Here is a 12,087-nt window from a genome sequence, read left to right as displayed (position 1 = left end):
TTTGTGATTTGTTTTTCAAGACAGGGTATCTGCCTGGCCTTAAACTCACAGAAACCTACCTGCTTCTGCCTCCTGTGTGCTGGGATTAAAGATGTGTGCCACCACCACCCAGTGGATACCCTTATTTTATGTTCCTGAATTCTCTTTACTCAAGTTACTTTCTGCCGTGTATCTTATGTGCCTGCTGTTAACTAGAGATGCGGCTCCTGACTGTTAGAGATGAGTCAGAAAGATTGAATCATATAGTAGACTTCCAGTCTAGCATGTATGTCTAGCACACTACAGAAGCTGGGCAAGTAGGGCCAGCCCTTCGTCTTTATTCTCATGTGTAGCCTTTTGACATTGAGACTATGTTTTCTTCCAAAAAGTTGACAGTGAAGAACAGTACAATTGAGTCTTCCCCCCTCCCCTCCCCAAAAAAATCATATTAAAAAAACCTCACAGTATATTTATAAGCACATTTAATTTATATGCTTACAGATTTTGTACTGTGATGTATTTGTAGCTATTTGTGCCAGCATGCATACTGCAGGTTGAACACAAATGGAACTGGCCCACACCTTTAATCCCAGCACTCAGGAGACAGAGGCAGGTGGATCTCTGTGAGTTTGAGGCCAGCCTGGTCTACAAAGTGAGTCCAGGACAGCTAAGGCTACACAGAGAAACCCTGTCTCAAAAAACCCAAACACCCCCCCCCCCAAAAAAAGCCAGAAACCATCTCTGCCCCAGACTGTAAAGAAATAGAATGTTGGCTACATGTAGCCCCATGTTTGGCCCTTGCTGTAAATGCTGCATCTCTCTGTGCAGTAGGCACTTCAGGAGGTTGTTGACGACATACTCACTTAACCTCAGATGTTTGTGAAAAAATAAAATATAGCTCCTCAGCTTAGACATGCTGAATTTTCTACATTGTGGGAGCAGTGGGTTTCCAAAGGTGTGTTTATTTCCATTCGTTTCAGATTTCATCCTGCATTTTTATTTAAAGTCGGTCAAAATATCTCGGAAGAAATATTTCCTAGCTAAACATTCAGGTGTACTCTGGTGAAGTCTCCAACTTACCTGTGCTCATCTGTATGTCTCCACTTTTAGGTGGATGTTGTCAAAGCCATCTCTAATCAAGGGTATAGCCGTCTCATCTTCCCTGAGCAGTGAGGAGATGTCTCATGAGCACATTGTGCTAGAAGCAGCGGACAGTGGTCGTGGCAGCTGGACATCCTGTTCCAGCAGCTCCCATGACAACTTCCAAAGCCTTCCAAACCCAAAAGGCTGGGACTCTCTGAACTCTTACAGACACACGCATTTAGATGACCCTATTGCTGAAGTTGAGCCCACTGACTGTGAGCCCTGTGCCTGCCCTAAGGGCTGCTCAAGAACTTGTGGCCAGTGCAGAGGCAGCCAGCTAAGGCAGAGTTGGGCCTCCTCCAGCCCACTCTCTGACACATGGGAACCAAACTACGGAACAGTTAAGCGGAGAGTAGTGGAAGGTGCAGCCCCAGCAGAGGTGCCTGATGGGCTGGAGCTTAGGGACACCACTGACCCTGTTTATAAAACTGTCACTTCCAGTACAGACAAGGGCTTGATTGGTAAGTGCAAGTTTGTTTGTATTGCTGATGTTGAGGGATTATGTGTCCTCCTCCCCTTAAGGGGCGGGTGGGGGGCTGGTATTGGGCTGTCATTACCAGATTTTATTACTTCTTTTTCTCCTTCCACAATTTATTGCCCAAAATTCATGCCTTCTCAGGAGCTTTGTTTTTCCTCAGCCATACATGTCCTTCTACTTAAATGAGCTGAGAAGGGAACTGACAGTGACATTAACAGAAAGCACACATAGCAAAAGCCAGGCTTGGTGCCGCACACCTTTAATCCCAGCAGAGGCAGATGGTTGCTGTGAGTTCGAGGCCAGCCTGGTCTACAAAGTAAGTCCAGGACAGTCAAGGCTACACAGGGAGACCATCTCGGAAAAACCAAGGGGGGAAAAAAGAAAACATGCATCGCTGTCTAATGAACATGAAACACACAGGCACATAGGTAAAGCCTTGGTGGAACCTTTTCAAAAGGTCCAGAGGAGATATTCAAGCCACTGCAATGAAAAGGTGTATGAGCAGGAAAGGGATGGTGAGGGACTGCTCACTTCTCAGATCCTTGTGGTTGCAGTTAGTGTGTTGGCATCACTGTAGACTATGCAGTAGTAAAACGTTCTGACGATCTCATAAACCGCTGGGAACACAGTTGCTGTGTGCAAATGATAGAAACAACAAGTCCTCTTTTAGGCAGAGACATGCTGAGGTCCTGAGCCAACCTGGTAATAATGTAGGATTTGGCTTTACAAGGGTTACACTCATGAGCTTTACACTCATTCTCAGGCACCACAAGATAGAGACAAGCGTTGCTGTGTACCTAGCCTGGTGCTTATCAGCAGGTGTCAGCTGACTTATGGATTGCTGTCTAGTAAGTTTTGTGGTTAGGTTGTTTATTCCCTGAATTACATGAACTTACACATAATATTGGTACTCTCCGGTTATGTGACTGACCTTGTAGTTCTTGGATTTGTTTAGTATACTTTGCCAGGCCTCTAGGAATATACAAGCCTATGTCCCTCTGAGTTAATTTTAAAGTCTTTCATTTCTTGGTGACATTGGGCAAATCTTCATTTTTCTCTTCTTGACAACTTTCCTGTTGCCATATTCAGTCATGCCCACTTGTCCTCTGTGGGAACAGAGGCCTGGCCCTGACCCTTAACGTTACATTACTTGCAAGTTTTACTGGTAGAAGAATAGAAATCCAATGGACACACTTCTTGTTAGTGTGAAAATTACTTAATACTCCCTAAATCATTCTGCTTTTGTGTGGGTTGAGTGTCTTCTTAAATGTCCTTTGTGTAATCAGCAGGTAGTGGAAGGGTCTTCACTCCTCTCTTCCTTGTTCTGATGCTTCTCGAAGCTTCATCCTATTCCAGTGGCTCATTATGTACTTAACAGAAGGAAAAGTAACCATTGTTCTTTTCGGGGCTGCGGGGGAGGAATAGAGTTTCTCTGTGTAGCCTCGGCTCTCCTGGTCTCACTTTGTAGACCAAGCTGGCCTTGAACTCGCAGCATCTGCCTGCCTCTGCTCCCCAATTGCTGGGATTAAAGGCGTGCACCACCATGCCCGCTGTTACCATTATTCTTAATGTCATATTTCCTAAACTTGAGTTTTTAATCTACACTTTAGTTAGAAAACAGGAGTTAGAAGTAAGCTCCCAAGCTCCCAAGCCAGGTGTGGTGGTATCTGCCTTTAATCCCAACTCCAGGAGGCAGAGGCAGAGGATCTCTGTGGGTTTCAGGTCTGCCAGGGCTATGTAGAGACCTTGTCTCAAAAGAAAACTATGATCCCAAAGGGAATTAGTGCATGCCTGAACTGAGAATGTGTCTGCCCCTAGCACCAAAAGATGGTCCCTGTGATCCGTGTGCTGATGCTAGGATTCACAGTAGATACTTTTCAGCCAACAGAAGTGTGTCTGTGACTGATCGTCTGCCTGGTTGAGGGTTTGATTGAGCTGTTGGGCTTGAAGGCCTAAGGAGGAGTGTCCCGTCACTCTTCTCCTGCTTCGTGGAGCTGTTTGTGGAGTTTCTTAAACTATCCAATAGGTTTAAATATTAGTGTTCATAAGATCATTTTTAATTTGCTATCATTGTATTTAAATGTATTTCTTTTGTCTGTTTTTGTTATATTTTTGCCATTGTAATGTTCAGTGTGGGGTTCTCTTTCCTTTGTTTCTTATGTTTTTCCATTAACATTTCCACTGCTTATTTTTTCATACCAGTGTACTGTGTCACCTCACCCAAGAAAGGTGATAGGTATAGGGAGCCACCTCCCACTCCTCCGGGATATCTGGGAATTTCTTTAGCGGACCTAAAGGAAGGACCCCACCCGCATCTAAAACCTCCAGACTATAGCGTGGCAGTGCAGAGGTCAAAGATGATGTTTAACAGCCTGTCTAGACTGACGTCAGCTCCTCCCAGTAGCCACACCTCGACCTGGGTTCCCTCGAAGATTGGATCCCAGCCTCACAGGCATAGTTTGCAGCCGTCCCATCCCACACTAGCAGATGTGGCGGATGCAGATAGCGAAGCAGATGGTACGTTAACAAGCTGTCTCAAGGACTCTTAAGGTGCATTGTAGAACACAAACGGGTCTTCTCTCTGGTATCTGATGATTTGTAATGTTTTCTAATCTCTTTAAATGTGTTTTTTAAAAAGTAGGGGCTGGGGACTGGAGATGGCTCAGTGGTTAAGAGTACCAGCAAGCTCTTCCGGAGGACCTTGGTTCAATCCCCAGCAGTCACATTGGCAGCTTATAACTGTCTGTAACAGTTCCAGGGGATCCAACACCCTAAAAAGACATACATGTAGGCCAAACACTAATACACATAAAATAATTTTTTTAAGTACGATCTGGGAATGTAGCTCAGTGGTAGAGTGACTGACAGTCATCAATCTCTCCAGGACTACAAAAAAAATGTACTTATTATTGTTTTGGGCCATCAAGAGCACTTGTACAAACCTGGCAGCCTGAGTTTTTGTCCCTCAGACCCACACAAAGGAGAGAGCCAACACCACAAAAAGTCCTCCCTGGCTTCCACACAAACACTGTATTATACACACACTCACTCACTCACTCACTCACTCACTCACTCACTCACAGTCACTGCTCTGATGCTGGCTCACATGGAGTGTGGTTATCTTTGATAATGAAACAGCAGCTTCAGTAGGAAAATTCTAAGTGAAGGCATGTGATGTCCATTGATAAAGTCTTACAAAAGAGAGTCCTCTAAAAGACACTCTTGGCTGAGCTCTGCTGACAAGCAAAACTTTTAATGAACTTTGTAACTATAGCAAAAGCTTGAAAACCAGTTTCTTTATTAAAAATAAATGTTTTATTAATTTTAAACAATATAGCAATAAAATGATACACTGAAAGCATCTATGGTCTGGGCACATGGCTCAGTAGATGCAGTGCTTGCTTGCAAGCATTTAGACCAGAGTTCAGAGCCCCAGAACCCATGTAAAAGCCAGGAGGTACCTGTCCCTCCTCAGAGGTGAAGTGGCTGTAATTCCAGTACGGGGGCACGGCTACCTAGACTAGTCAAATCAGCAAGCTCCAGGTCCACTGAGAGATTCTGTATAGGTATAGCAAGTACAGAGTGATCATCCAATAAGACAACATATGTCAACCTCTCCCCTCCATCCCCATACACATATATCTGTACCCCCTCCAGATAGGCACACACACACACACCAAAGGAAATGAAACTACAGGGGCCAGCAAGTGGCTCAGCAGGCAAAAGCACTTCCTGCCAAGCCTGATGGACCCGAGTTTGATCCCCAGAATCCACATGATGGAAGAAGAGAAGCAATTCTGCAAATTGTACTCTGACTTCACACATGCACAGTGGCATTTGTACACATGTACACACATACATACGCACTCGTGTATACACGCATGCACACATATATAGGAAACAAGTATAAAAGAATTTTATTTTTAAAATTCCAGTTTTCTATCAACCCTCAGTGTGATTAGAAACCATGGTGTTACAGTGAAGCCTAGGCCTTCATGGAATGTGTGCTGAGATGTGTTCGGGATAGGAAGAGCTGCTTATGTAGCAGGTAATCTGTTGGCTATTGCTTGATCTGCATTGACAAGCAAATGTTCTGGCTAACTGTGTCTTTATTGTTTTCAGAAAATGAACAAGTGTCAGCAGTATAGCCTTTGGATGGCACATTGGATACCACTGGAAGCCAGGAACGTGGACAAGAGCTCATGGTTCTGCAGGTCAAGGCCAACAGCTCACTGCTGCCACTAACCCTGAGGTTTTCTCGCTGGCTCTGAAGATGAGCTCTTCCCTTTGTTCTGTTCCTGTAGGTGCAGTGTCCTTAGCTGGATGTCACACCTGATCCCAGCCTTACACTTTGCACAGCACTCCTGCCTTGGGACCACATTCAAGCTCAGAGTTGTTCCCCCCGATATCACTATAGGTTTTTTTTTTCAAATCATTTTAAAGATAGTGGTATTATAATTATTTCCAAGCCATAGCTTGGGCTAAAGGACACATTCAAAATGTCTGCCAATACCAAGGATAGTCTTGTGTATTTGAAAAGTAACTTATTATTTGAAGTATTGTGGTTTTGTTTGTATTCAAGAGCTCTTGTTAGCTGTTGTTTGTTTGAGTCTATAAAGCTGTGTGTGGTCTAAGCAGCAGGCATCATCCTGACACAGGTACAGAGATGTAGCCGCATTGTAGTGGACACTCAGGTGAACTAACACCTGTGCAGGTAAAGTGTGAGCAGCCTGCTTATCGTCATGTGGGCTGCGGCAGCCACAGGGGTCTGGGCGATCTTGTGGAAAGGGGAGCAGAGAGGGAATAGGAAGAGAAAACCCTCATTTCCAAAATAGAAAAAGTTAACATTGAACTTGTTTATGAAATGAACTTCATGCTGCACCCAATTATGAGGATACTACAGACCCACTGGGAATGGGTCCTAGAGAGTTGTGTTTCTATGGAAACCCTAAGCTAACATTCCACAACTCAAGTGTGGAATTCATAGTTTAAATACATATATATTGAAGGAGCTGGAGAGATGGCTCAGTGCTTAAAATGCTTTTGCAGAGGGCCTCTTTAATGTCTAGCACTCAGCAAGGCGGTGGTGGCGCACGCCTTTAATCTCAATACTCGGGAGGCAGAGGCAGGTGGATCACTGTGAGTTCGAGGCCAGCCTGGTCTACAAAGCGAGTCCAGAACAGCCAAGGCTACACAGAGAAAACCCTGTCTCAAAAAATACAAAACAAAAATTTCTAGCACTCAGATGCTGACTTACTGCCTGTAACTCCCGTTCCAAGGCATCTGACACCCTCTTCTGGCCTCTATGGGTTCTGCGTGCATTTGGCACATAGGCAAACATGCAGGCAGAACACTCCTACACACACAGTCATAATAAATACACACAAGTAGTAAACAATCATTTTAAAGTATCGTGGTCACAGTGGTGATGGCCACCCTGACGTACACAGTGGCTTGCAGCACACAACCACATGTGCAAGAGCTCTGAGCTCCCCACAGAGCTCAGTATCCAAGAGAGGAGCTAGGGTAGCAGAGGGGACTTCCACCTTGGAGAGGGAGGGCATCCTTTGTGACCTCCTGGATATGGCATTCTGAAGTATTTAATTCAAATGCAGTGAATGCTTAGTAAATAAAATGGACTTTTCACATTTTTACAAATTAACCATAACATTTTGTATATATATTTAAAGTTTTTCATTTGTTTTTTAATGTAAAGACAAGATTTCATAGACTTCTATAACTACCAAAAAAATTAAAATTAAAAAAAAAAAAGCCAAAGCCATTAAAAGTGCACTAACCATGACAGCGTTGCTGCAGAGCAGTCATGTGACCAACTGCCTTTTCAAGGTTGTACTTTTCCGTTCTCTCTCTTCCTGTTTCCTGTCTAATCACTTGAGAGTCAGAACAGTTCCAAACGTAACAGTGTTGTGTCTTCCCACAGAATGCCTGTCTCTTTAGGAAAAGTAGTAGTGGCTGAAGAATACCCTGGGGAGACGTTAACCCCAAAGCCTTAGGTGCAGTGCGGTGAGGCAGAGCCTTACTGGCCCTGTCAAGTGTAGGCAGCCTGAGGGCAGCTGCAGCTTGACAGCCATGCTTAACTGATCTGGCCTTTGAACTGTGCTGTCTTCTGATTGTGAATTTTTTATTCACTTAATTGCATAATATTGTTTTCATGTCCAAAACAAAATAAGTATTTTTGCTATATCCACCTTTTTAATCCAAGTTTGGGTACTCATTGTAACCATTTTCTATCCATTGCTCCAGGAAAAAAAAAAGTGCTGTTTGCACAGTTCCTCTTCATCTAGCAGGTCTTGAGACCAGACGGAGGCTCGCCTGTCTTGGTCCTTACTGGTGTAAATGTCTTGCACAGAGAGCTGAGGCTTGTGGCTTTGAGCCTACACTGTGTCGCTGCCTTGGTTATATCGAGCTTTATCTGTAAGTGTTCAGGCCAGCTGATCACATTGATCAGAAGAAAACCAAATGCTTTGTAGTTTGATGTATATGAGTCCCTGAAAATATCATGTCTGCCTTTTTTATGTTATCATGTGACTAGCGTAAGGGAAGCTTTGAAGCCCGTGCTTGCTCCAGTCCCAAGTTCCCACCTGCCTTTGTTCTAATGTGTGACGTTATTAAGGAGACTAGTGCCCAGCACCTGCCAAGACTGCCGACACAGGAGGCCCTTAATGCAGACTGTTGCCAAACGGTAGATTTCAACAAAATCCCAAAGTGGATCATTTGGAGCTGCTGCATACAGCAAGGTTACTTGCAATCCCCGCACTTCACTCCCCGCAGCTGGTGTCTTTTAAGATGGTGTTCGGGGGTAAAATCCTTGAGTGAGTATTCCTGAGGGTCACATGCTCACTGTCTCCGTAATCTTTGCCAAGCTGGGTTTCCTTACAACTACAAAAAAAAAAAGGGAAGAAGGATTTCCTTAAAAATTTTAAACTGATTATTTGCATTGAAAGGTTCTGGAAGACAGTAAGTATATCCCGTATCCATTACACGTTACAAAAAAGGTGGGGTCAGCCTTGAGACAGGCAGGTACATTTTCAAGTTGAAACGAGCCCCACTTCATTTTAGCTCTTGTGCTATAAAAGGCCTCTTTTCTGTTAATGTACAGGATGAATGCAGTTGAACCTGATGTTTTAAAATTAAAATGTGAGTTTATCAAAAAACAAAAGCAAAATTGCACAGTTGCTCTGATCAAGTGACAATTATCTGCACAATTCAATGATTGTAAGGCATCCCGTCACAAGCAATGTTGTCTCCTAGTTTTTGATGCCTCTTAAACTTATGTCTTTTAGAAAGACAGTGCCTCTGTATGCTTTTGTATTTTTACTGAGTGTAAATAATTGTTATATTTTTGGTTAAGAGAATGTAAGGGTATCAGTACTACCACATCCCCTAACACATTGGAACCAATAAAGAACCTGCATTGACTGTGTGTACTTCCTTCCGAGTATGCAGAGCCCGTGGACCAGCTGACCAGGTCACTTCAAAGGAACGTTCAGGCTGCAGAACGGCTCGTTAGGAGACTGCCTACCTCCCTAGCGTGCATAAAGATGCTAGGGTTTGATTCCTAGAACCACATAAAAGTAGATATTACAACACATAACTGCAACCAGCACTGGGGGTGTGGAAGCAGGAGGACCAGAGTTTCAGTCATCTTCCACTAAATGGAGAGCTTGAAGCCAGCCTAGAGCACCCACGCTAAATATAAAAATGCGAACTTGACACCTGTTTTGCCTCCAGGTCACCAAAGGAGTGACCTGGACTCTTCTGTTGTTAACTGTATGTCCTGTAAAAGCGCCATAATTTACTGTTAAAAGATGTTTTTGCTTGCAAATGAAGTAACAATGGTGTAGTAACCCTATTGAAACTGCTTCCTGAAGAAATGCGCATCATCAAACTGTCAGACCTGGTGCAGGCGCTGTAAGCCCTAACTTACCTGTCAGCCCTCATTTATACCAAGGTGTCACTTCAAGGATGGTCTCCAAAAGTGCAAATCTGGTCCCTTTTTATTCAAAAATGAGCTTTCCAGAAGCTCTACTCACATTGAGGTCATGAGAGCCACAGTGTAGGCGAGAACCCTTAAGGAAGCCCAGGACACCATGTGCTGTGGCAGAGCAGTGGGCTATCTGCTGTGTGAGGATCCTGTGGTCTCAGGTGACCATTTCTTTCTTGGGTTGGGGTCCTGAAGATTTTCTCATGTGGGAGCTAACACCTGCTGGCTCCAGGTCCCCCAGCCCAGCACAGACCCGGGGTTTCCCCAGCCTTGGCTGCCCTCACTGTCTCACTAGTTCATTGCTCTATTTAGAGAATACAGATGTGTTCCAAATGAAGAATGGCCAGAATTTCAGAAGGCCTCTGTGTGCTGTTTTCTTTGGGAAACAAGTCTTTGCGTTCACCTTGAGTTTGGGCTTCTGGAACTCAGAACTCAAAATGTTTGTTGTCACCCACCCAGCTTATAACTTGATACCAGGTATAAGCAACAAAACAATTCACCTGTTTGGGTTCCTATTGCTATGGGTGTGGTCCATAGCACACCTTGGGAACCTACTAACCTTCACCCCTAGAAGTCTGTGATGAGAACAGCTGAGAGGAGCTGGCCATCCCAGAGTGGCCTCAGGAGCAGTCCAGCCAGCCTGTTCCTCACTCTAGGTATGCAGGTAAGCACACACAGCACTTGGCCTTCAGGGTACTGTTGGGTATCACTTGTTCTAACACTGGGTTCCTCTGAGTTGCATGCTCACAGCATCTCGTCCTCACGGTGCTCATCCCAGTCTCTTCACCTCTTTGCCTCACATCACATCGGGTTCCTTTTTTGTTGTTTAGTTTCAGTAGGGCTGTTTACATAAGCAAGAGCTGCACTACCAATGATGTCATTATTGAAGAAAGCATTTCTCCCTACCCTGCAGGCCCTCCATCTTGATCTCATAGGAGGTTAAATTCTGTAGTTGCCCCATATCAGTGAAGATGTGCGCATGAAAAGGACACAATCCACCCAACAGATCTGTGGGAAACACACCCAACACCTGCAAGATAAAATAGATGAGCCAAAACCACATATCAAAATGGAATTCAGCAACTGCCAACAAAGACAGGCATGTGGCACACACACATAAAACAAGTGTAATTTTTAAGATTTATTTTTGAAATGGTCTCAACTGTGATCCTGCCGCTCCATTTATATAGACCAGTATGGCCTCATGTTCAAAAGAGATCCACCTACCCCTGCCGTGTGCCACCAGGCTCACAACCTATCAGTTTAACACCATTAGACAAAAAATAAATAAGTTTTCTCAAACCAGAAGAGTAGTAAACTAAACCAAGATTAGTGGAAAGATCACAGCATAAACTAATTAGAGAATACACCCAAGATGGCTACAAGTCAGCTCTAAAAATACATGGTGAGAGCATGAGTTGGCAACAAGAACCACGGTGGGAGAACAGCCACAGTTGACGCTGGTGACTGTAGGGGCCTCTTGGGAGAGTACTTGTCCAGCACCATACCACAAGGTGGAGGCAGGGAGGTCAGAAGCTCAGGATTGTCCACTACATCATGAGTCAGGTTAGCCCAAGCAATGTGAGAGCCTCCCTTGATAAATGGGGCCAGTTGTACCTATCATTAAATGCTTCTCAAAAAAATGAGTCTTGGACTGCTGATGAGTCATGCTCAGAATCTCAGGTGATTCTTAAAAGAGTGGTTGAATGAAGCGTAGTGTTGCATACATTGAATTCCACCGCTCAGGAGCCAAGTCCAGAGCCAAGTGGGTTTCTTTTGAGTTCGAAGCAATCCTGCTCTACATAAGAGTTCCAGGACAGCCAGAGCTACACAAAGATGCCCTGTCTCAAAAAGAAAAAGAAATGGTTGATAGACTTGGCAATATTAAAAGACACAGATACTGTTGGTTTAAAAAAAAAAAAAAGCCTGGGAAATTGGGAGATGCACATTGGTTCACATCAACCTCCAGAGAATATGTAAAGTGACAAGTGCACCACAAGAGCGAACATCTACAGCCCTTGACCCGCAGGCCTAACTGAACCTGCTTTGAGCTGGGACCTGCTCTACAGAGCTGTCTGTCCTGTGACCTCCATGCATGTGCACACACAGGCGTTATACACAGTGAGCCGTTTTTAAACTTAAGCACGTCTTAGAAGAAGCAATGCAGTGGCACATGTGAGATCAAGGTCTATGTGGTCTGTGTTCAGGCTTTCAGAGGCTGTGGCTTAAAGTTTTGTTGCAATTCATCCAATCTTACAATGTGGCCCAGGTTTAGGAGGGACTCAACTCAATCTAGAGAACAGTTCACAAAGCTGGGGGTGGTGCGCACACCTTTAATGCCAGAGGCAGAGGCAATGTGGCTTTGGCCAGCCTGGTCTACAGAGTGAGTGCCAATATAATCAGGGCTACACAGGGCAACCTTGTCTTCAAAAAATCCAAAAAAGAAAAAATGTTGACATATTTCAACACCAGGTGGCACCAT

General features: G+C 44.4%; 1 protein-coding gene across 16 annotated transcripts in view; it reads left to right on the top strand.

The window, feature by feature from the left end:
* RAPGEF6 (Rap guanine nucleotide exchange factor 6) overlaps positions 1-9,040 on the top strand; it is a 185,534-nt gene extending 176,494 nt beyond the window's left edge. For 14 of the 16 annotated variants that reach the window (XM_084762393.1, XM_084762379.1, XM_084762389.1 and 11 more), the window contains 3 exons: positions 1,090-1,583; positions 3,803-4,117; positions 5,723-9,040. In XM_084762393.1, the coding sequence (XP_084618519.1) occupies positions 1,090-1,583; positions 3,803-4,117; positions 5,723-5,748 (835 nt within the window). In that variant the 3' untranslated portion in view covers positions 5,749-9,040. The remainder of the gene's footprint in view (positions 1-1,089; positions 1,584-3,802; positions 4,118-5,722) is intronic. The other 2 variants (XM_084762381.1, XM_084762382.1) reach the window with 1 other exon arrangement.
* Positions 9,041-12,087: the final 3,047 nt, after the last annotated feature.

The sequence above is a fragment of the Acomys minous genome, assembly GCF_964271855.1.
Source record: "Acomys minous genome assembly, chromosome: 16".
NCBI lineage: Eukaryota > Metazoa > Chordata > Mammalia > Rodentia > Muridae > Acomys > Acomys minous.
Note: the sequence above shows the minus strand (reverse complement) of the source record. Positions and strands in the feature narration are given on the sequence as shown.